Source organism: Halichoeres trimaculatus, unplaced genomic scaffold, assembly GCF_033239565.1.
Source record: "Halichoeres trimaculatus isolate MK-OKI-2021-1 unplaced genomic scaffold, fHalTri1.1 fHalTri1_scaffold_3, whole genome shotgun sequence".
Lineage (NCBI taxonomy): Eukaryota > Metazoa > Chordata > Actinopteri > Labriformes > Labridae > Halichoeres > Halichoeres trimaculatus.
The window spans coordinates 6,964,247-6,985,198 of NW_027437181.1; the positions used below are offsets into that span (position 1 = coordinate 6,964,247).

The window sequence follows — 20,952 nt, forward strand, 5'->3', positions numbered from 1 at the left end:
GCAGAGACCACAGACATAAATTAAAAATAATACTAAACAACACAAAACAATCAAAGAAGAAAATAATCAATTAAAACCGTTACAAAAAGAGGACAGTGGTCAGTAATCCAGGTCTTAGACTCTGTAAGGGAGGGTCAGGCTGTTATCTTTAGAGACTGTTGGAAGGTATTCCATGAGTAAGGAAAGGAAAATACTGATTTGCTGAGTTTAGTGAAGACTCATCGGGACTTAAAAAGTGAGTGAATCAGATCAACAAGTCATGTAGGATCTATGATGAAACTCCAAAGGTAAGGTTTTGGCTTGACAAAAAGGGCTTTAAAATGTACAAATAAATATTAAAATATAATTTAGTGGCCCTCTCCTTGCAGCGCAGCATGCATGGTGAACTCTCTGTTCCTCCTGCCCTGACCAACAGGAGATGTCTGAAAGCACTCAGTTTCAAACAGTCTTCTCAAGAAGCCCAAATGAACTTCCTGATGAGGAAAGAAACATTACAGACCACTGGTCGATGAAACACGCCACGGGTAAATCCCAAGGACTTCACACTGCATTCTCTCTGGTGTTCTTCTCAATGAATGTCTCTGAACATCCTGAGTGCTGTGTTTTTTCTGTCTTCACATCGGGGACGAATCACTGAGTGCTCATATTAATTCTGTTGTATTTCTGAACAATGTCAAGCCTGTTATTCAATCATTGCTGAGCGTAATGTCCTCTTCCATGTCCTCCTCTGAGTCGTCCTCACAGACTGTATTTAACTGAACAAGAGATGTGGTTTGAAGAGAAGATTTACAATTATCTGAATGTCTTTAGATTTTCATTATTCTAACACTGGCAGAGACACGCTGTCAGGTTTAAAGGAGACCACTGTTTAGGGGTTGTTAAACCAAGTCCATTACAGCTGGGGGTCATCTTATTGAGGACAGAGGGAGGGGGAAATAAAAACACTCTGGCTGCTCCACCAATCAGAAGCCCTCAGCAGCAATCCACCTCTGTAAAGGAGGAACTTTTCAGGTGGAGACTCCCTACCCAGGAACTTAAGTTAGACCTTGGTTCCTGGTGTGGAAAAGCACCTTAAGTTAAACCCTGAACCAAGGAGAAAAGTTAGCCAGAGTGAACTCAGAGAACTTTGTCACCTCTAAAACTGGTGAAGTCTCCAGGCGCAGAGGTAATCGCTGTTGATCAGAGTTATTTCATTAATAAACTGCTGATGAAGCATCTTCCTCCTCCTCTCATTGACTCCTTTAAGAATCCGCTCCGTCTTAAAGTGCTCCTCTGCATTATTCCCGCTCTTCATCTTCTCCTGATAATCTCCCTCTCTCATCATAATCACCATCTTTACACGATAATTAACATCTTAATTTGTACTTATCTGCTCATTTTGCTCCTACTCTTCAGGACTCTGCTGACGTCGGGGCTTTTGTCTGCCGTCTTTTCCTCTCATCGCTTCACCTCCCCTCAGTCCCAGCTATTTATAAAGCTGGCAGAGCAACAAAGTTCTTCAGCTGGACCAAAGCTCGGAGGCTCAAAACTCTGCGGCTAATCTGGTTAGCTTCAGAGGGCGACAATCCTGTGGCCTTCTTACTTTGTCAAAGTCCTCACAGAGGTCTCCTTCACAAACACGCTGAAACCCTCACATGTCTGAAGAACACAGCTGTGTTAAATACTTGATTCTGATTGGTTCAAACCTTAAAACAACAGTTAAGAATGGCAACAATGTAGCAACATCAAGGACAAAGCTACACAAAGGAAAAGAGGACATCACAGCTTATCTGGGGGAAAGACCAGAACGCGTCTGATTGGCCAGAGCCCAATAACAACAGAGACTTATTCTACTTAAGTTAGGCTTGAAATGACCTGAAAACAGGTTATTTTAAATCCTTCCTCAGAAAGTAGTCTGTGTCATTCCCGCTGTGTTAAAAACTGCAGTTCCTAGAATGTCCACAAGAGGCTGTCTGCAGAAACCACATTTACACCCATTCAAAAAGCTGATTTTTACAGCAGATATCAACATGTTTACAGCCTGGTTTAAAATATGATTTCTCTCTGAAAAGATCATTTCTTATAGATCATTTTTATAAATTACTACTTTGGAAGTTTTAACGCTGACTAGTTTTATCCACATAAGGGCAAGGCTGATTTAACTGACATGTTGGCAACCTGTAGCTACTAGCAAGGCAGCTAAAGCCCTGTCTCTACTCAACTTCTTTGTCATAAACTGGCTTGACCATAGTAAGCTGGAGTTAGCTTTTTCAATAAGACAACTAGTGATGATAGGTATCAAAACTCCTACCCAGTGACACAGGTTTGGCCTCCCAGTTAAGTCCCATGCCCAAGGTCTCTTTCACAAATGTCATTCCCTCATGCCCTGTCCTGTTTTCCAGGTCCATACCCCTTTAAAACAAAGGTTTAGAGCAGGGCTGTCGAATTTGGAGCCTGTGGGCCAAAGTTGGGCCAGTGATTTTTTTTTGGCTCGTTACCTGAGTTTTTATTACACATACACACGCACACACCAGCCAGCAGCCTGAATTTATCATTCATCATCTATTTATTGTTGCACTTCCTCTCCTGACCACAAATTAACACTGTGTTACATTTGGAGTAGGGTGGAAACAGCAGTATTCCTGATATGGAGGCAGAAAGTCGCTGCTTTAAAAGAGTATAATCTTCGTACATCAATGTTATTACAGTAGTCATTCAAAGGGGAAACAAAATCTAAAGCAAGTGTCCAGTTTTATTACATTTCCTTGTTTTAAAAGGATGGAAAATGTGTTACTTTTGTTTCATCTGAGCATGCTGTGTCTAACGTTGTTTAGGTTATATTGCACTAAATGTCTTTGAAGACATAGGCCTAGTATTTGTGCCATATTGATGTTCAGTGGTTTTACTCTTTATTTTCAAAATGACATGTACAAGTATTTATTTTGCACATTAATGCTATAGGCATGTTTAACTTCATGCGCTGCAACATGAATGTTACGTTTTGGCCTGCGACTCTCTTCACTTAAAAGAAATTGGGCACCCCTGGTTTAAAGGGACCATTGTTCCTGTCCTGCAATCCAGACACGAGCAGCAGAGCTGATGAAAGCATCCCTAAGCTGCTGACCTCTACAAAGTCTCAATCCTCTAGTTGATAATCAAGGAACTGCAGTTTAATTAAACATGGAGCTCTACAGGGATTGACGCACTGATAGAGACAGACTCTAGTGGACACTCAGGGAACTGCAGTTTTTGGTACCTTTACATTGGCTTTATTTCTAACAATAAAGGTAGGTGCTTTTAACTTCCTGTCTCTAAAACCCTGAAAATGTCTGAGTCATGGTTTCTGATCAGCAGCTCTCCTGAACTATTTTAGTTTTTTTGTGATGGAAATAGAAAAGTAGCTCTTACCGGGCCTTTAAGCTTGAAATGAAGCTTTAACTCCTCAATATAAATCTAATTTCCTCTGTTTGGTTCCTCTTCTCTGACTCTCACAGAGAGGCTGTGTGATAGTGAAGCAGGTGTGTGTTTGTGTGTGTGTTCTGGAGGATTTGTGAGGGTATTGACACTTAATGAGTCACACAGCCCCTTTAGTCCTCCTTTCTTATTGGTGTGCCCCGGTCGGCCCGTTGTTTACCTGTTTTTATTGCTGCTCAGGTGACGGGGGAGTGAGGCCGAGCGGAGGCAGGGGTTAGGTAAATCTTCCTCCACTTAGACAGAGAGGAAGAGGAGCAGAGTGTCGATCAGCTCAGTCTCTAATGCCTGAAGTTTGACTCTTTTTCACGTTATTATCCTCACAGTGCTCTGCTGTTTTCACGTCCAACAGGTAACACTCGTCTTTCCCTCGGACAAACTGAATGACGTCTGACAGGAATGACGTACAGCACTCCACCTGCACTTTTCCAGGAGCTAATGTTCAATTTCATGGTCTCAGATATCCAAATAACCCTCCTCTCTGAGTGTTTGCTGCTCTGCTTTGTGACCTCTCTAAAACTAAACTTCAGACAACAACTGATCGCTCACAAAATCAGTTCAATCTAAAATAAGACAACAGATTCAGGGCAGAGAAGTGGCTCAGTCCAAACAGTGTGAGTGCCAGGAAACTGAAGTGGGTTCAATGTTCTGTCTCTGCCTTATTTTCCTCTCTTTTATTATTCTGCAGAACTCTTTACTTCTGATAAATCTCATAATAACCTTGAATAACCTACTTCAACAACCAAACTTTTCAGGCCACATAAATAATGATCGCCTAACACCCTGCCCTCTCCTTTAAGCACCACGTCAGGTTAACATCACATGACTTATTGTCCTTTAAATGTTAATCTCTGAACATTATGAGACCACGTCGTCGACCACGGCTCCAGCTGCAGCTTTGATTTGTGAACACCAGGGTTTCAGAGATCCTCATACACACTCCTGACATTTCTAAAAACATCATCTTAGGACATCAAGGTGTGGATATTTTCAGGAACTGGTTGTTCACATGTTCACATGTTCACCTCACAGCAGGGACATACAGCAGCTGTCTGGAGGTGTTTCCAGAACATGAAGTGAAAAACAGACAACTGAGATGAGCAGGAGGAAGAAAAAAGGAGAGTCTATCAGAATCTATCAGAGGGGAAGGGGCTCACCACTCTGTGAGACACTGCGCAAGAAAAATGTTCAACATTTGGAGAATGATTTTCTAATCTTCATCTTCTACTATCACCATTGAGAATCTGATGAAAACTTCGAACAAAAGGCACAAGAACCAAAACCAGGACTGGATGGACCAGATCTTCAACAATAGACATGAGTCAGTAGCGGAAGTCACCACATAGGGCTCTAATTCAAGGCGCAGCGCAGGGGGCGCAAGCCTGGCGCACCCTGCGCAGTGTTAATTTTGTGCGGCGCACTGCCGTGCGCTGCCAATTTGGTAGACCGTCTGCGGAGAGGGGGGTGTTGGCGCACCAGGGGAAGGTGTCGGCAGCTTCATGTTGGCGCAGTGACAATTCTGTGCCAAAAACAGTGCAGAAAGTGTGCTGAAAGCTTGCCAGCTCCAACCTGGTCTATTCTCGGCGCAAAGCGGAGCACACCCTCCGCAGCTGTAATTTGGTTACAGGCGCACATGTACGCACATGTCAACAAAGCCTCAGAGGCAGGTTTCCAGAGTGTCAGGCACGTTTTAATGCACTAAACAATCACAGCAATCACTATTTAATGTAACCGTCTGAACCAGCATAAACATTTGTATCTATATTAACTGTCCCGTCATATCTGATGTCAGATTAAAGCCGTTTGTCATAATGGAAAGTTAACCTGACGGCAGCTGGAAGTTTGATGCACATCTTACAATTAAACAATAAACAGCCTCAACATCTGATACAGAGTATATATCTGGTTCTCTCATTTCATTGAAATCAAAGAAAAGAGGGAAAGAAAAGATGAAGAAAAAAGAGACAAAATAAATGTATATCAGTCAGGATTTACCCGTGATTTCCCATATTTCTCTGTTTTAGTCTTTATTTCTAACGTGATCTAAAAAGATGGAGTACATTGTTGTAAGGAGGATGAGGTGAAGACACTGGGAGAGTATACAGTATATCACCAAAGGTTCTGCTATTTGGTGATGACAAACCAGGAGTGCAGGTGGATCAAAAGTATTCTGAATGGATAAGCCAGCTGCGTAACTGTCTCTTCATTTTGTACTCCTATTAATGACAAAGGAACAGATTACATCTGTCCCGGGAGCTGGCCCACACGGTGACGTGCTTCGTGTGCTTCTCCTGCTGCAGGGACAGAGGCTCTGACCATCTCCGCTACCGGGTCTTTCCAGCAGGTTTAGAGTTATATTGTTCACAGACAAACACACAGACAGACAAACTCTCTCGAAAACATGACCTCCTTGGCGGAGGTAAAAAGCAACAACAAAGTAATACAGACATTGACAGGCTCTTTTGTCTTGGTGAATGTCAAGTTGTCCTCATTAAGACATCCCACATAACGCCTTCTGGGTGACATAATTAACCAAATGACACTTAATGACAACATGCATAGGCATGTATGAAGCCTCCTTCACCTTAATGATAGATGCCATGACAGTCTCATGCACACCTCTTCGAATAAAGTGTTTCTGAATCTTTTAGCTGAAGATTTTGTTGGATTTAATACGATTTTGTGGATTCAAACGTGTATTTCAGTAGTTGACTGTTTCGTGCCATGTGTTCTGTAAGCGTACGTCTGTTTAAATCTTTGACTTTAAGCGCAGTTAAGCAGACAGTCCTCTATACGTTCAGCCTTCAAGGACCCAAGTGCAAGCAAATTGTGAGGCCACGGCTGCCGTTTTGTGGTAGACAGTGATTGGAGCATCAGAATAGAGCATGTGCACAAAGACAGGACACTCACCGCTGGAGCAGTCAAGTCCTCCCCATCCGGGCTCACACTGACAGGTATCAGGAGACACACAGCGGCCGTGAGCGCACTCTTCAGTACACAACGCTGAGGAGGAAGAGGAGGAAGAGGACACAGAGACAAATTTAGACACTTGTTCTTGATGAAACGCTCACTTCGTGACCAGAAAGTGATTGTTTGTGGTGTGACGAATTGGAACTTGGTCTGATGCATGGATCGTGAGCAGGAATGATGATTTCCTGCAGGTTTATTCAAATATGCACAAACAAAACATGAGACCTGGCTCTGATAATGTACCCAGAGCGTGCTGATAGTGTGTGAGGAGTTTATCAGCGCTGTACAGCACACCGATAAGGAAACACTCACATCCTCATCCTCACCTTCAGCTCCTCACCTGCTGTAATATTTCATCTTGACAGCGGCGTGCAGTCAGAGCTGTCACAGCCTCTATCTGAGGGATCCAAACTAATGACTCCATCACGGAATAATAAACGACACGACAGGTTTTTACAGAGAGAGGGATCATTATCGTGTTCAGCGATTAGCTCAGAGGACGGAGGAGGGAAGGAAACGGAGACGGACTAAAGATATAAAGACGAGAGTCACAGATTCTCCTTTTTCAAGAGAGTCTAGAAACGTCACTCTCACTGACTTCAAAGAGCTTTAACCCGACGAGACATCAAACCCACTTTTAATAATACAAACTTCTCTTTTTTAGGATTAAATATTATGTCATTGCATCATACGGTGCATTTAAAGCAGCTCTGCAGGAGAAACTGTTTTCTGCAGAAATCAGTCCATGAAGTCTTTCTGCATGTTTCATTAAGAGCTGATATCAAATAGTAACATGAGATTTAAAGGGTTAAAGTGCTCTGATCAAGGTTAATAATCTGTTTGTTGTTAAGTGTCTTTTATTTATCAGACTAACAGCGTTCGAGTGAGACGATGGAGCCTACGGTTTGGGTGAAAAATCAGCATCTTTGAAAAAAAAAAAGTGCTTTCTGTATTTGTTGCCAAGAGTTTGATGAGGTGATCAATCCCCCTCTTATGTTTGCTAAGTATGAAGCTGGAGCCAAGAGACAAAGTGCTTAGAGAAGCATAAAGAGCAGAAACAGGGGGCGAACAGATGACCTGTCCAAAGTTTGGAAACTCTGGACCAAAAATATCACTTTCCTTACTCACTGGGAAAGGATGAAGTCATGTCTGCTGATTTTGGGAAAATGTCTTTAAACACTTTGTTTTTCAGCAGAAGAAGAAGAAGAAGAAGATATTAAATAGGATGGACAGTGAGTGGGTGGTTGTGCATTTTACAACCCATACAGGGTGAGCAGGACGCTTTCCGAGAGGATTCTGGTTTGCATAACCATCTGCTCACTTTACATCCAGCTTTAACCAACAACACAAACTGTTTATCTAAAGCTGTAGTGCGTTGAGATTCTAGACTGAAACACTACCATGCTCACTGCTCCTGTTGCTGAAGCTACGGTGGCCTTCAAGGGCAAAGAGTTCCTGGGAAGCATAAAAAGCCAGATCCTCTATTTGACCAGTTTTTCCATCTAAATGTTTTTTTCCACAATGTCAACAGGTACACTACCCTAACTGAACTTGATTATGTGTTTACGTCTATTTTTTAGGATAACTTGTCAGTTTCAACTTCATATGAGCCACATTCACCTGACAAGTCCAGAAAAATATCTAATTTGAAGATATTAAAAGACAAAAACATTTTTGAATTCAGTGAGAGTAATTCGATAGAGGATTAGGGTGCTTTAACACAGCTCCTAATGATTTTCTAGGGTTTGAGAAAGTCACATTGGGATACCTCAAGATTAGCAACCATTCAAAATAGTTTTTACATGCAACTCGACAGGATACTAAAATACAGATAATAAATGAAACCCCTAGCTCACACTGTTTTTAAGCAGTTGGACCTGGGTACCTCGAGCAGGTCTTTACCAAAGTGGAAACCATTCATGTGTATGAGGGGCTGACAGGGACATTATTCAGGATTACTATTCAAACAAAAATGAAACTAAATATATTCACACATTGTAGAAAAAATCTCACACGCTTACAACTGAAATGCTCTCACACACACTACCGACATGTTGTGCTCTCATACACACTAGTGAAACACTCACACACACTAGTGCAACACTCTCATACACACTACTAAAACGCTCTTATACATAATACTAAAATGTTACACTCTCATAAACAATACTGAAACAGCCTCATACACACTCGTAGTTGTTAACGTGTGAGCTTTTTACTATGTGTGAATATTTGGTTTCATATGTTTGTGAATAGTAATCCTGAATAATGTCCCTGTCAGCGGCTCATACATATGGGTTTTTTTTTTGGAAGGAATGCAAAAGGCATTGAGGTTGATGGTGTTTTGCTGCTTTTGTTGCCTGAAATATTCCTACTGGGTACCTTAAACAGCTGCTAATTGACCTCAAGAAATGTTATGATGACTTTTTAAACAGGAGAATTTAAAAAACAAAAACAAAAAAACCCTCTGTATTGTTTTTCTGGATTTAATTTCTGGGCTGCACGGTGGCGCAACTGTTAGCGATGCAGCCTCACAGCAAGAAGGTCACCGGTTTGTTCCCCAGCTTGGCCGGTGGGCCTTTCTGTGTGGAGTCTGCATGTTCTCTCCGGGTCCTCAGGCTTCCTCCCACAATCCAAAAACATGCTCATCAGGTTAATTGATCACCCTAGATTGTCCATAGGTGTGAGTGTGTGAGTGAATGGTTTTCTGTCTCTGTGTCAGCTCTGTGACTGACTGGCTGGTGACCAGTCCAGGGTGTACCCGCCTCTCCCCCAATGACAGCTGGGATAGGCTCCAGCCATCCGGGACCCTGAACAGGATAAGTGGTTCTGAAAATGAATGAATGAGTTTCTAAAGATAACAGCCTTCCCCGCTCTTACAGAGTCTAAAACACAGTGAAAAAAATCTGTGTTTACACAGAAACGCTGATGGACTGAAAACGCTGTAGTAAGCATGCCAGGCCTATAGTCGGCGCTATAACTGTCTTGTCCAGAAGCCACTTTTGGGAGATCTCCACCCAAGTAGAGTTGGGTGAACATCTGGTGTATTGGTGAATATTAAGTTCAGAAGTGGAGCAACAGATGCATATTTTGTTGAAAGACAGTCAGGAGACTCAGAAGCACAAGCACAACACAGTAGTCCGTGACGATCGTAACAACGGTACTGTTGGACTGTTGTATGCACTTGCGCTAAATGGAGCGTGACATCATTGTTTCCACTGAAAATGCAGGCTTACTGTTTACACTGCAACAATGGCAGCAGCGTTTCAGAAAAATCCCACTCTGGAGGCTGTTTTCAAAAGTTTGCATTGTTAGGTCGGCTGAAGCGCCATTTCCGTGTAAACGCGAGGCTGAACCGCGAGAAAACTGTTGCGTTTCACCCTAAAACCGTTGTCGTTTAAACAGCCCCTTACTTTTTCAACAGTTGAGTTGGGGAACCTCAAGTATGTCTTGGTTTTACAAGAAACAAATATGCAGAGTTTTTCAAAAGGACTGCTTAAGGTACTATTTCACAGCTATGGTTTTTATTCTTCTCCTGGCGATACTTAAACAGTTGTGACAGGGTACCTTGAAATGTACAAACTAACCAAAACTTTGTTCTTTTCTTCAGAAAGAGGTAAAGAACACTTTAAGAAAGAACCTAAGGTACTTTAAAAATATCTTGTGGTTTAAGTTGATTAGAACCATCACTTGGGGTACCTTGAAACAGACACCTGTGACCTCGAAGCCACCTTATGGTGCCGGACTTTGTTTTGTTTTTGGGGTACAGGGTACCTTGAAAAAGCACCATGATTTTCCTTTAATTGCCCTTAAATGCTCTAAAAGCTGTTCAAAGGTACCTTGAAACAGATGTTAACCAGATGCTACCTCAAACTGCAATTTTAAACATGAGTGTCGACATACGTTAGGCTTTTCTTGGGTTTCACACCTGTAGTTTGGGAGTTTTGATGTAAAGGACTTCTGAAACAAAGATCTGGCCCTGCCTTGGTTCCCCTCAGTATCAGAGGCAGTCGCTGTACCTGCTCTCCTCCAGTATAAATCTTTACTCAGTGTGCCGTGCCAAGTACACATAGCTGCGAGGTTTCCTGTCCTAATGCACAAGAGAAGCTGTAAAATGTTAACACCCTGCCACCGTAAATTCAGAGAGGACGACCCCTCTGTGGCTGCTTCTCCGGGGCCCGTCTAATCCTGCTCACACACTCCTCTGCTGCTTCCCAAACTCAGCACTTCCCTTTCTGCTGATTCTAAATTACACCTCGTAGCCTTACAACACGACTCCTTCTGCTAAAGCACGGTGAAAAGTGTTGGAAACAGCTCGGCCGTGCAGGGATTTGAAGAGTGTTTCATTTATGTGCATGCAGCCTCTTGTTTCCGCTCAAAGCGCTCGGCTCTCCTATCTGTGTGACGGAGGAGAGGAAGTCTCCAAGCTGTCAGCCTCACCTGCTGGATGATACACTATTTATACTAAGATACTCAGCTGATTGTCAATAAATGAGCTGGAGGAGGGGATGTGAGATAAAGTTCAGACACTGAGACAAAGCAGCAGCATTTTTACGCTTCATATTTGTTTAAACCCTCATTTTTGGGCGATAGGTCTGTTTGTAGAGTTTCCCTACGGTTTCACATGATTTGAGGATTTCTCTTAATTTTTCATGCTGCAGGACCAGTTAAGACAAGATCAGATCTTGCATCACCAAGTCAACAGAAGATTTAACGCTTGATGTGCTTCATTGTGGTTTTGCCAAATTACAGGTCAGGGTTACACGTCCTGTCAAAAACCCGACTAGAAATCAAATCTGAAGGTGTTTCCTGTTTTCTCAGGTTATCCCTTCTTCTGCTAGAGTTCTCCTTTAAGCTGTGACACGCAGGAATTTTTACAGGTGTTAGAGGCAGAGCACTGCTTTGGACAACCAGGAGTCTGGCACATTTCACGTGGACACTGCAAAAACTGAAATCTAATCAAGTTTTTATGTCTTATTCTAGTCAAATATGGTTGTATTGGACTTAATATGAGGCAACATTTGTCGGGAAAGGTCCAGAAAATGTCTGGATTAAAGTTATCAAAAGTTTTAAAAGAGAAGACAAACTTCTTCAGCACGTCACATCCTCCTCTTTCAGCTTCATTCAATGTTTGTGGTTTCTATGCATTACTTCTGACACATTGTCAAAAACAGCTTGGGTTAACCCTTTAATCAGCTGTGTTCAAGGGTGCAGCCAGCCTCTGTTTTTAGGAACTGGATTTCCTGAGCTCAGCTGTGATTCAAAACCATGTTTGGACCACAGGGTCCAGTAACTTTTAATAACGATCAAAATCTTCCCCAGAACTAAACCGTTTCTGTGGCCTATTGTTTGTCTGACCACAGAGCTGAAGATCCAGGTAGATTATGCAAAACAGGACAATGACATAAATCAAAGTCCCTGAATCTCCGAAAAGTACTATCCCTCCCCGATTGCTCTTAGACTGCAAGGGAAGCTCAGCTTCCCCTAAAATGTCCCCCAAAAAAGTGGTGATATGTTCTGCTGTGTGTACATTTCATTGACAAAATATGCGCTGGAATTCCTTCATCTTTTGTTCAGAATCAGCTCCTATCACAGGTAACTGGCTCCACCTCCTTCTCATTCATCCCCTCAGCGTCTCAGCACTTTAACACAGTCGGACACTGAGCGTCTTTTGACTTCAGCGGGGAAGCGTAGAGTGGGTTGTTCCACTGTGGAAACTGGACGGTCATTGGATAAACGCTGGGCTTTGTCCCGCCCATCAGACGCTCAGCGTCTCTGGGGGTCTATGAGGCAGTGGGCTGGCCTGGACGCTGGGCTTCTGCATGATGATTGGATGATCTGTCTGAGGCCGAATCTCTTTCAGATTGACAGTGAAATGAGCCAGTCAGCGATCTTGATGTAAAACCCTCCAGCATCTTCTAACTTCTACATTCAGTTGTCCTGAACTGAGGCTTAATTGATCCACAGCGAGTTTACCTTTCTTAAAATCAACGAGCGTTGTGTTTAAAGACTCTCTCTCTTTTCACCTATAAGCAGCTACAGCTGTGGAGCTTCTCCCCCTGTCACTCACACTTACAGCCCCTTAAAGCAGTCTAGCTCTGCTGGCCATTGAGAGAACTCTGGTAAAATCCCTGGAGAAAAACACCTGGTTGGTACAACAGTGTCATAGATCATTTTGTTGAAAAGGAACGGAGGGTAGAATATGTTTAAATAAATGAACAAATTTATTATGTAGGCCAGAAAAAAATGAGCTTCCCCTCCTTGACTGACCAGCAGCTGCCACTGTTCCCCAGGTAGGGCTGTTGTCAAGGGTGAATTTGTCCCCAAGAACTAAATTTTGACCCAAGTTCAGACAATCGAAATGCATGTAGTTCTGAGGGAAGGTTCTTATGGCCAAAACAGCTTGAAGTTGCCCGTTACGTCAGAAGGCTTGTTAGCCAAAAATCAGAAAGCCTGTTAGTCATTTTTGGCTAACAGGCCCTCTGAGTATAAGGTGGGCACCACCTGAGAATCTCTGTTTTAAGAAACTCTTTCATGACAACTTCAAGGTCTAGAAACCCTTCACTGTCAGTTTAAGCCCTAATTCACTACTCCGTACTTAGAAACCACTCTGGTCAATCACTGCATTCACACAGCACGCACTGCAGTCCACCAGTGCTGTTACCCTGCGGTTCCATTTTGCCGGCGAGCTGCAGAAACAAATCAATCTCTGCAGAGCAGACCGTGTCAAACAGGAAATCAGACACAAAAACGATTGGAGTATCTGGTCATTTCAAAATAATGCACTTCTAGCACCTGATCGTAAATCTCATCCTTGTTTATGGAAACTACATCCCTGACTCATGGCCAAAGTCATCAGCAGGGCAGACCCAGAGGAAATCTGAAGTTTCAGATAAGGAAAAGTTGATTTTGCAGGTGAAAAACTTCATAATTCTGTGTGACACAGCAGATTCTTTCTATAAGGACACCAACAAAAAGGAGAAGGTGAGGACTGAAGGTGCTGAAGTTTTGGGAGAGCCAGGTGAGTTTAACATGCTAATTAATTACCATGGAAGTATGTTGTAATGGGTGGATGTGTCATGGATCCAACAGGAACATGTGGTTCTCCTGTGATATCTGTGAGCTGCTATGGGTGCTTCCTTGCCTTGCGTAGCAATGCAGAGATGCATCCAGTATAAATAGGTATGAGCCCAAAAACAGCGTGACTTATGTTGTATGTGTGATTTAGGGGTGAGGTAACCATGTATGTTTAGAGGTACCCTGCATCTTTCTCTTCTTTAACTCTTTATTTCAAGGTTTTGTCGCTGCATAAATCTCTTCTGACCTCTTTGGTGAAACTCGCTGTCCTCTAGGATCATCATTCGTCACCGTGTCTCAGCGGCGCTCACAGAAAGCAAAGAAAGGGAGAAGGATGTGGTCCCAGCTGCTGACAAAGCTGCCTGAACTGTATTTTAAGGTAAAAGTCACCTGGATTAATGCTTCTGTGAGTGCACGGCTTCCTGCTGCCCAGAATATTTATGGTAAGAAAGAGAATACGTCTCTTTATGACAGCGGAGGTTTTAATAAGAGAGCCAAAGACACATGCTCCTGTAGTCCTCAAGGAGAGCTGATAAATCATTAAACTGCTGCCTAATCCTTTCATCCTGAGGATTGGAACAGAAACAGCTACAAGGAGGATTACATCAGCACGATTAATGGGTATCAAATTAAATAATCGCCTCCTAATTCCAGCTATTGTCTGCATGCTGAAGCTGTCTTTACTGCCCTTGAATCTCTGGATGAGCAGCAGCATGAGGAGGAGGAAAGAGGAGGAAAGATGGGACTAACTGTACTGTAAGTATAACAGAGACATCTCTGTTCACAGTCTGACATGTGAAGAACCGTCCACAGGGCGAATCACTCATCAGGGAATCAAACCAGAACTGTGACGCTTTGAAATTTCTCCACCTGAAGTCTGCAGAGGTGGATGTTTAACTCACACACAGCCGAGCAGTAAAAGCTCCAGATTATTCCACTAAGCTCAACAAACATTTTGCAGGTCCAATCTTTACACTTTTAGTATTTACAGCTGCGGCGTTGGAAAAAGAAGCAGCGTAGATTAAAACTGTAAATACCATAAACACATTGTATATTAAGAAGTTTCATGTTGAAAATCTGTCCTCTGACTCTCCTGCAGAAACAGAACATCTGGAAGGTTGCACATTGACTTCTTCTTAAGACTATAGAATATGCTGACAATAAGATGCAAGAATAAAACATTAAAACAGCAGCTCAATACACAAATCTTTGTCGTAAGAAACATACACTTTTACGGCACCTTCTCTTGAAGAACAAACAGATCCAAAGTGGAATCTAAGCAAGAATTTGAATGTGCAAAAAAATTCTTATTAGAGAGATTTTAAGTCACATTTGTCTGATTAGTACAAGTAAACATCAAATTTAAATTTGTTAAAAGACAAAAAGGAGATCTGAATCACATGAATCAGTAAGAAAATACCTGTTAATGGGTCAAAAAAATGCACACAAGTTTTGTGAATCTCGATATTGCAATGTTTTTTAACTTCACTGGCAGATTTTCACTTTTTACTTATTCAAGAGATTCAGGTGTTAAAGTAATAAATAAGAGGAGTTGCAGCTTGGGAATAAACTCTGCAGTTAGTACCCGTCCACATAACTCAAACTTTTCTCCCAAGGTCGTCCAAACTAAGCAGCAACCTCCACGCTCAAAATACAAAACACATCCCAAAGTGTTACAAACTGCAGTTCCTGGAGTGTCCACTAGAGGCTGTTTGTAGAACCAGCAGACACCACATACACACCCATTCAAAAATCTGATCTTTACAGTGGAAATAAACATGTTAACAGCCTGGTGCAAAACATGTTCATTTCTGAATAGATCGTTTCTCTATCAGGACAATTTTTTTTATAACTCGTTATTTGCAAAGATATTGAACTGACGGGTTCATTCCACCATTTGGCCACAACAGAGAAGAGTCTGGCTAGAGATTTGGAGCCAAGCTGGGCTGGGAGCACCAGGCACCTTTTAAAAGCAGAGTGTAGTGGACGAGAAGGAGTGTAGACCTGGACGAGGGACCCCAGGTAGGCAAGAGCCGTTCTTGTCAATGTTTTGTAAATCAGAAGAAGAGCTTTGATTTTGTGAGCTGCCACTGGAAGCCAGTGAAGAGAGATTAACAGCCAGATGACGTGCTGTTTTGGGCTGGTTGAAGACCGGACAGTTTGCTGCATTCTGGGTAATCTGTAGAGGAAAAGTCTGATCCTCCTGACATTGTGGAAGGTTTAACCACAAGTTCAAGCAATCGAGGCCACATGAACCTGAAAAGTCAACTGGTCAACATCATCTCTACCTCATCCTAACTCAGTTTTGAGTGAGTTAAGTTAAGTTCAGTATTCCTAATATGGCTGTGGCGATGGTTTGGCTGTTACAGCTGCATTTCCACCAAGTGGTTCAGTTCAGTTTGTCGTGGTATGGCACCCACTTTGAATCAAACTGGGACAGGTCCCCAAATTACGGACCCGTACCGTCCCGCTTTTTGGTACCCCACTCTTGAGGTGCCAAAAAGTACAGATACTACCCCAGAAGCTGGAGCAAGAAACACTGCAGTCCATTGATTGGTTGAATGAATCTTCACTTCCTGTGCAACAGCCGCAATAAACAACAATATGTAATCCTGTCATGTTTAAATCTCAAGTCGACTTTGTGAAGATAACTTTCTTTCTGTTTGGAGAATGGTGTCAGGAAACAGTGTTTCATGGCTGTTATGCCATGACACTATTACATAGCTGACGCTGGAAGCAGGGAACAGGGCTACTTTTACTCGCTATTGGACAGGTTTTGTCTCAGGAAAGGGTTCGATTTTCACCCACTGTTATTAGAGTGAATCAAATGTTAGAGCGTAATATTTTATCAAATAGTTTACCTGATACTCTCTGACATATTACAGAGGGAGGTGAAGGAGGGTGAGTTACAGCTGAAAGCCGGTTAATGGGTGACCAGGTCATGGATGGTCAAACTCGCCTGAGTAAGAGGAAGTAGAGTGGACTGAGGAAGAGTCATCAGGACAAAAGATAAAATAACCTCAGGCAGAGACGGGACCAACAGAAAATCATAAAAAAGACGTTAAATTCCAAAGTCAGGTCCAGAAAACAGACTTAAGTTGATTTAGAAAACACAGAAACACAGGAAATAAAAGACAGAGCAGGATGATGCCCGGAAACAGACAGAGGGAAGCCCTCTTATCAAGTTAGCAGACCCTCCTCCTCCTACTCCTCCTCCTCTTTCTGTGTTGGGGAGGAAACCTTTCAATTAGCCGGAGCCGAGCATGCTGCACGACAAAAGAGCTGTCCAAGGACGTTAGCGTTAGAGGAGCAGGCAGGCGTCTCCTGGTTAACAGAGAAGAATTAGCTCATGGCTGTGTGTGTGTGTGTGTGTGTGTCACACAATAGAGCTGGGCAGCATTTGTTTCGCTCCCCTGAGAGAATCTAATAAAGTTGTTTACAAGCAGATGTTGAATAAAGACACACAATACACTCCTCCTCCTCCTCCTCCTCCTCTCCTCCTCCCCCTCCCTCAGGCGGACTCATTCTCTGTGTCTCTTTATGAGCTGAGGAAACACGGGACTATAGAGTTTACCATCTAGGCTGGATAATTGATTTCTTCGGCTGGATGAGAGGAGGTGGACCCACATAAGGCGCAGGCTCCAATATACTTCAAATCTTTGTTAAAGGGACAGTATGCAATTTTAGTTATCTTTAAAGAGGGGTATTCTGCTTTCTAATATTCAAATTCATCTCTCATTGGAGGGGCAGGCCTCAAACACCAGGGTCTGCCTCCAGAGGGCTGGCCAATCAGAGTGAATTGGTTTGTGAAGCGGAGAGTCTTAAAGCAACAGCAGCTAAAATGAAGTGTTTCAGACAGAGGCTGAAATAAGGGTTTATTAAAACACCAGGGAGAGAAAAAACGTTTTATTTTTTAACCTTAAAGCAACGTAAAGATAATAAGAGGGCACCAGAAGGACAGGATAAAAAAAAGACGGGAACAAAACACTATACCCTCTCTTTAAGGTTGCAGTTCCATGTTACCTGATTAACCGTAACTAAAGAAACAATCCAATACTCTGACTCTGTTCCTGGTTTCAAATCAAACCTGAAAACCCAAATCTTCACTTAGATAAGTTGTAGATACAATTTTTTGCCACCTTTTTGGTTATGGCTGCCTGTTGTAGCTCTCTCTTCTGTGTCTGTTTCTTGTAATTTTTTCATCTCTTTTTCGTCATTTTTGCATTTCGAGTGGGTCATTACTTTGTATGGCTCATTTGTTGGTCATGGACACCAAACATGGTTTTGTCTTCAGTGATATTCTTTACTACTTTTTCTCCTGTGTTTGTCTGGAGATCCTACATGTAATCATGGCTGCATTGCTTACATGTGAAATCAGCTGTTAGCAGCCTGTAGCATGTCAATGCTAACCAGTGCAAGGCCTGATGTTTCCCCACGAGGTGAGGAGAAGGAGGTGAAGACAACGTGCTAGTACTGAGGTGAGCTAAGAAGTGTTGACAATTGACCTGTCCTTCCATCCATCATTATTGGGAACGTAAGATCTAGCTCCAATAAAATGGACGAGCTAGCCATGCTAATCCAGCAACAGAGGTAATACCAGAAGGACATGGCTAACGTAGCTAACACCAGACACCAAAACCAAATATGAAGAACTTCACCTGCTGTGAGCAGACAGGATCCAGGAGACAGAGACTGAACAGTCTGCTGAAGAAGCTCAGTCCTGGACCCTGTGGAGGTGGAGACTGGCTGAACTGGACAATGATGGACAAGCTGTCAGTATCTAATTTGTTATGGACCTTTTTGCACTTTCTGTACACGTTCTTACTTTTGTTTTCTTGATTGCAGCTGTGACTGCTGAATTTCCCTTTGGGGATAAATAGAGTATTTTCTATTCTATTCTATTCTAAACTGAGTGACAAGTCACTGTGATAAAGATTCGTTTAAAAGGCCAAAAGAGCCGGATCAGCAAATGACCCCATCACTAAAAAGAGCCTGATTTCCCATCAGTTGAAGCCTCTACCTGTTGGTTGTTTACCTGAGAAAGAAGAAGAATTCAACCTCTGTTTGTTTTACTTCTCAGGCAAAGAGAGTTTCATATTAAAGCCTGCCTCTAATAGAAGCCTCCTTCAGGTCTATTAGAAGATTTACGGTACCCAGGTCACTCCTATAAGTTTGACCCCCAGTTTGGGCACTCAGCCAAATAACTCTGGCTCCTTCCTTTCCATTCAACTACCTCGAAGAAGCACAGCTGAATATTTAGTCTGAACTGGTTCTCCTCCCTCCTCCTGGTTTTAAAATCCTCCTGTTCTGCTCTGGGCTCATTGTTCCTGACTCTGATTGAGTTTCAGAAACATGCCTGAAGCCAAACAAAAGCAGAGTCCTTCTTATCTTTTAAATGAACTAATGTGTGAAGAGAAGAGGAGTAAAAATATTGACTCTTTGATTTTCTCCTGTTCCCTACTGCACTATTTAATGTTAACGCTCAAACTAAAGCCTCATACCAACCAGCCTCCTCTGTTATCTCTACTGATTTGAGCCTGATTTATCTCCGCACTCTTTATTTAGTAATGTGAGAGGATGAATAAGTGAAGTGTGTGTGTGTTTTATTAATTTGATAGCACAAATATTTAACGTTTTCTCCCTGAGTGTTACCTGGAGGCTGATAGAGAAGGAAAGGAGTTGCCGTTGTTGTCTGCATTGGGTAAAAAGTACAAGAGAAAGTCACTGATGTTCAGACTGAACTGTGGATGAAATGTTAAGTTTCTTGGGTTTCAAACAGTAAAGCTTTTAACGTGAAGCAGCTGATTTGAAAGTGCTGCCAACAGTCAAAAACTAGGGGACCTTTTTTCCTAAACTGCCTAAAGAAATAATTTCATAAACAACAAAATCAAATTTAGATCAATACCTAGCAACAACTTGTTCAATTATTCTGTTGGCAACTAGGTTAAAGTTGGATTATTTCTACAAGGAGAGGGTGGTTATGGGAAAGAGAGTCCCTTAAGTTTGACTTAACCCCAGCTCTTTTTTTGGACGTTAAGTGGACGTCTAAATAGGAATATTTGAGCTCACTGTGCAAAGAGACGTTCAAAGGACGTCATATATGCCATAAACACTCACCGGCCACTTTATCAGGTACACCTTGCTAGTACCAGGTTGGACCTCTTTTGCCTTCAGAACTGCCTTAATCCTTGGTGGCACAGATTCAACAAGGTACTGGAAACATTCCTCAGAGAGTTTGGTCCATATTGACATGATAGCATCACACAGTTGCTGCAGATTTGTCGGCTGAACATCCATGATGAGAATCTCCTGTTCCACCACATCCCAAAGGTGATCTATTGGATTGAGATCTGGGGACTGTGGAGGACATTTGAGTACAGTGAACTCTTTGTCATGTTGAAGAAAGCAGTCTGAGATGATTCCAGCTTTATGACATGGAGCGTTATCCTGCTGGAAGTAGCCATCAGAAGATGGGTACACTGTGCTCATAAAGGGATGGACATGGTCAGCAACAATACTCAGGTAGGCTGTGGACTTTAAACCATGCTCAGTTGGTACTAAGGGGCCCAAAGTGAGCCAAGAAAATCTCCCCCACACCATTACACCAGCAGCAGCAGCCTGAACCGTTGATACAAGGCAGGATGGATCCATGCTTTCATGTTGTTGAGGCCAAATTCTGACCCTACCATCTGAATGTGGAGCACAAATCCAGACTCATCAGACCAGGCAACGTTTTTCCAATCTTCTATTGTCCAGTTTTGGTGTTGCTGTGTGAATTGTAGCCTCAGTTTCCTGTTCTTAGCTGACAGGAGGGTCACCCGGTGTGGTCTTCTGCTGCTGTAGCCCATCTGCCTCAAGGTTGGACGTGTTGTGCGTTCAGAGATGCTCTTCTGCAGACCTCGGTTGTAACCAGTGGTTATTTGAGTTACTATTGCCTTTCTATCAGCTCCAACCAGTCTGTCCATTCTCCTCTGACCTCTGGCATCAACAAGGCATTTTGGCCCACGGAACTGCTGCTCACTGGATATTTTCTCTTTTTGGGACCATTCTCTGTAAACCCTAGAGATGGTTGTGGGTTAAAATCCCAGTAGGTCCCAGCAGTTTCTGAAATACTTCGACCAGCCTGTCTGGCACCAACATCCATGCCATGTTCAAAGTCACTTAAATCGCCTTTCTCTCCCATTCTGATGTTCGATTTGAACTGCAGCAGATCGTCTTGACCTTGTCTACATGCCTATATGCATTGAGTTGCTACCTTCCACGTTGGATTGGTATGCTTGTACCCCAACAGAGGGGTCCCAAAAAGAGGGATGGTACAGGTCGGTAATTTGGGGACCTGCCCTGGTTTTAGTCAAAAGCCCCGTTTCCATCAAGCAGTTCAGTTCGGTTTGTCTCAGTACAGCACACATTTTGGTGTTTCCTTTGACATCCTTTTCTTACTGAACTGGTAGATGT

At 42.7% G+C, this 20,952-nt stretch overlaps 1 protein-coding gene across 1 annotated transcript in view; it reads right to left on the reverse strand.

Moving 5' to 3' along the window:
• Positions 1–20,952, reverse strand: part of LOC141788233 (multiple epidermal growth factor-like domains protein 11) — a 123,501-nt gene that overhangs the window by 88,884 nt on the left and 13,665 nt on the right. The window contains exon 5 of the mRNA XM_074667114.1: positions 6,361–6,453. Coding sequence (XP_074523215.1) covers positions 6,361–6,453 — 93 coding nt within the window. The remainder of the gene's footprint in view (positions 1–6,360; positions 6,454–20,952) is intronic.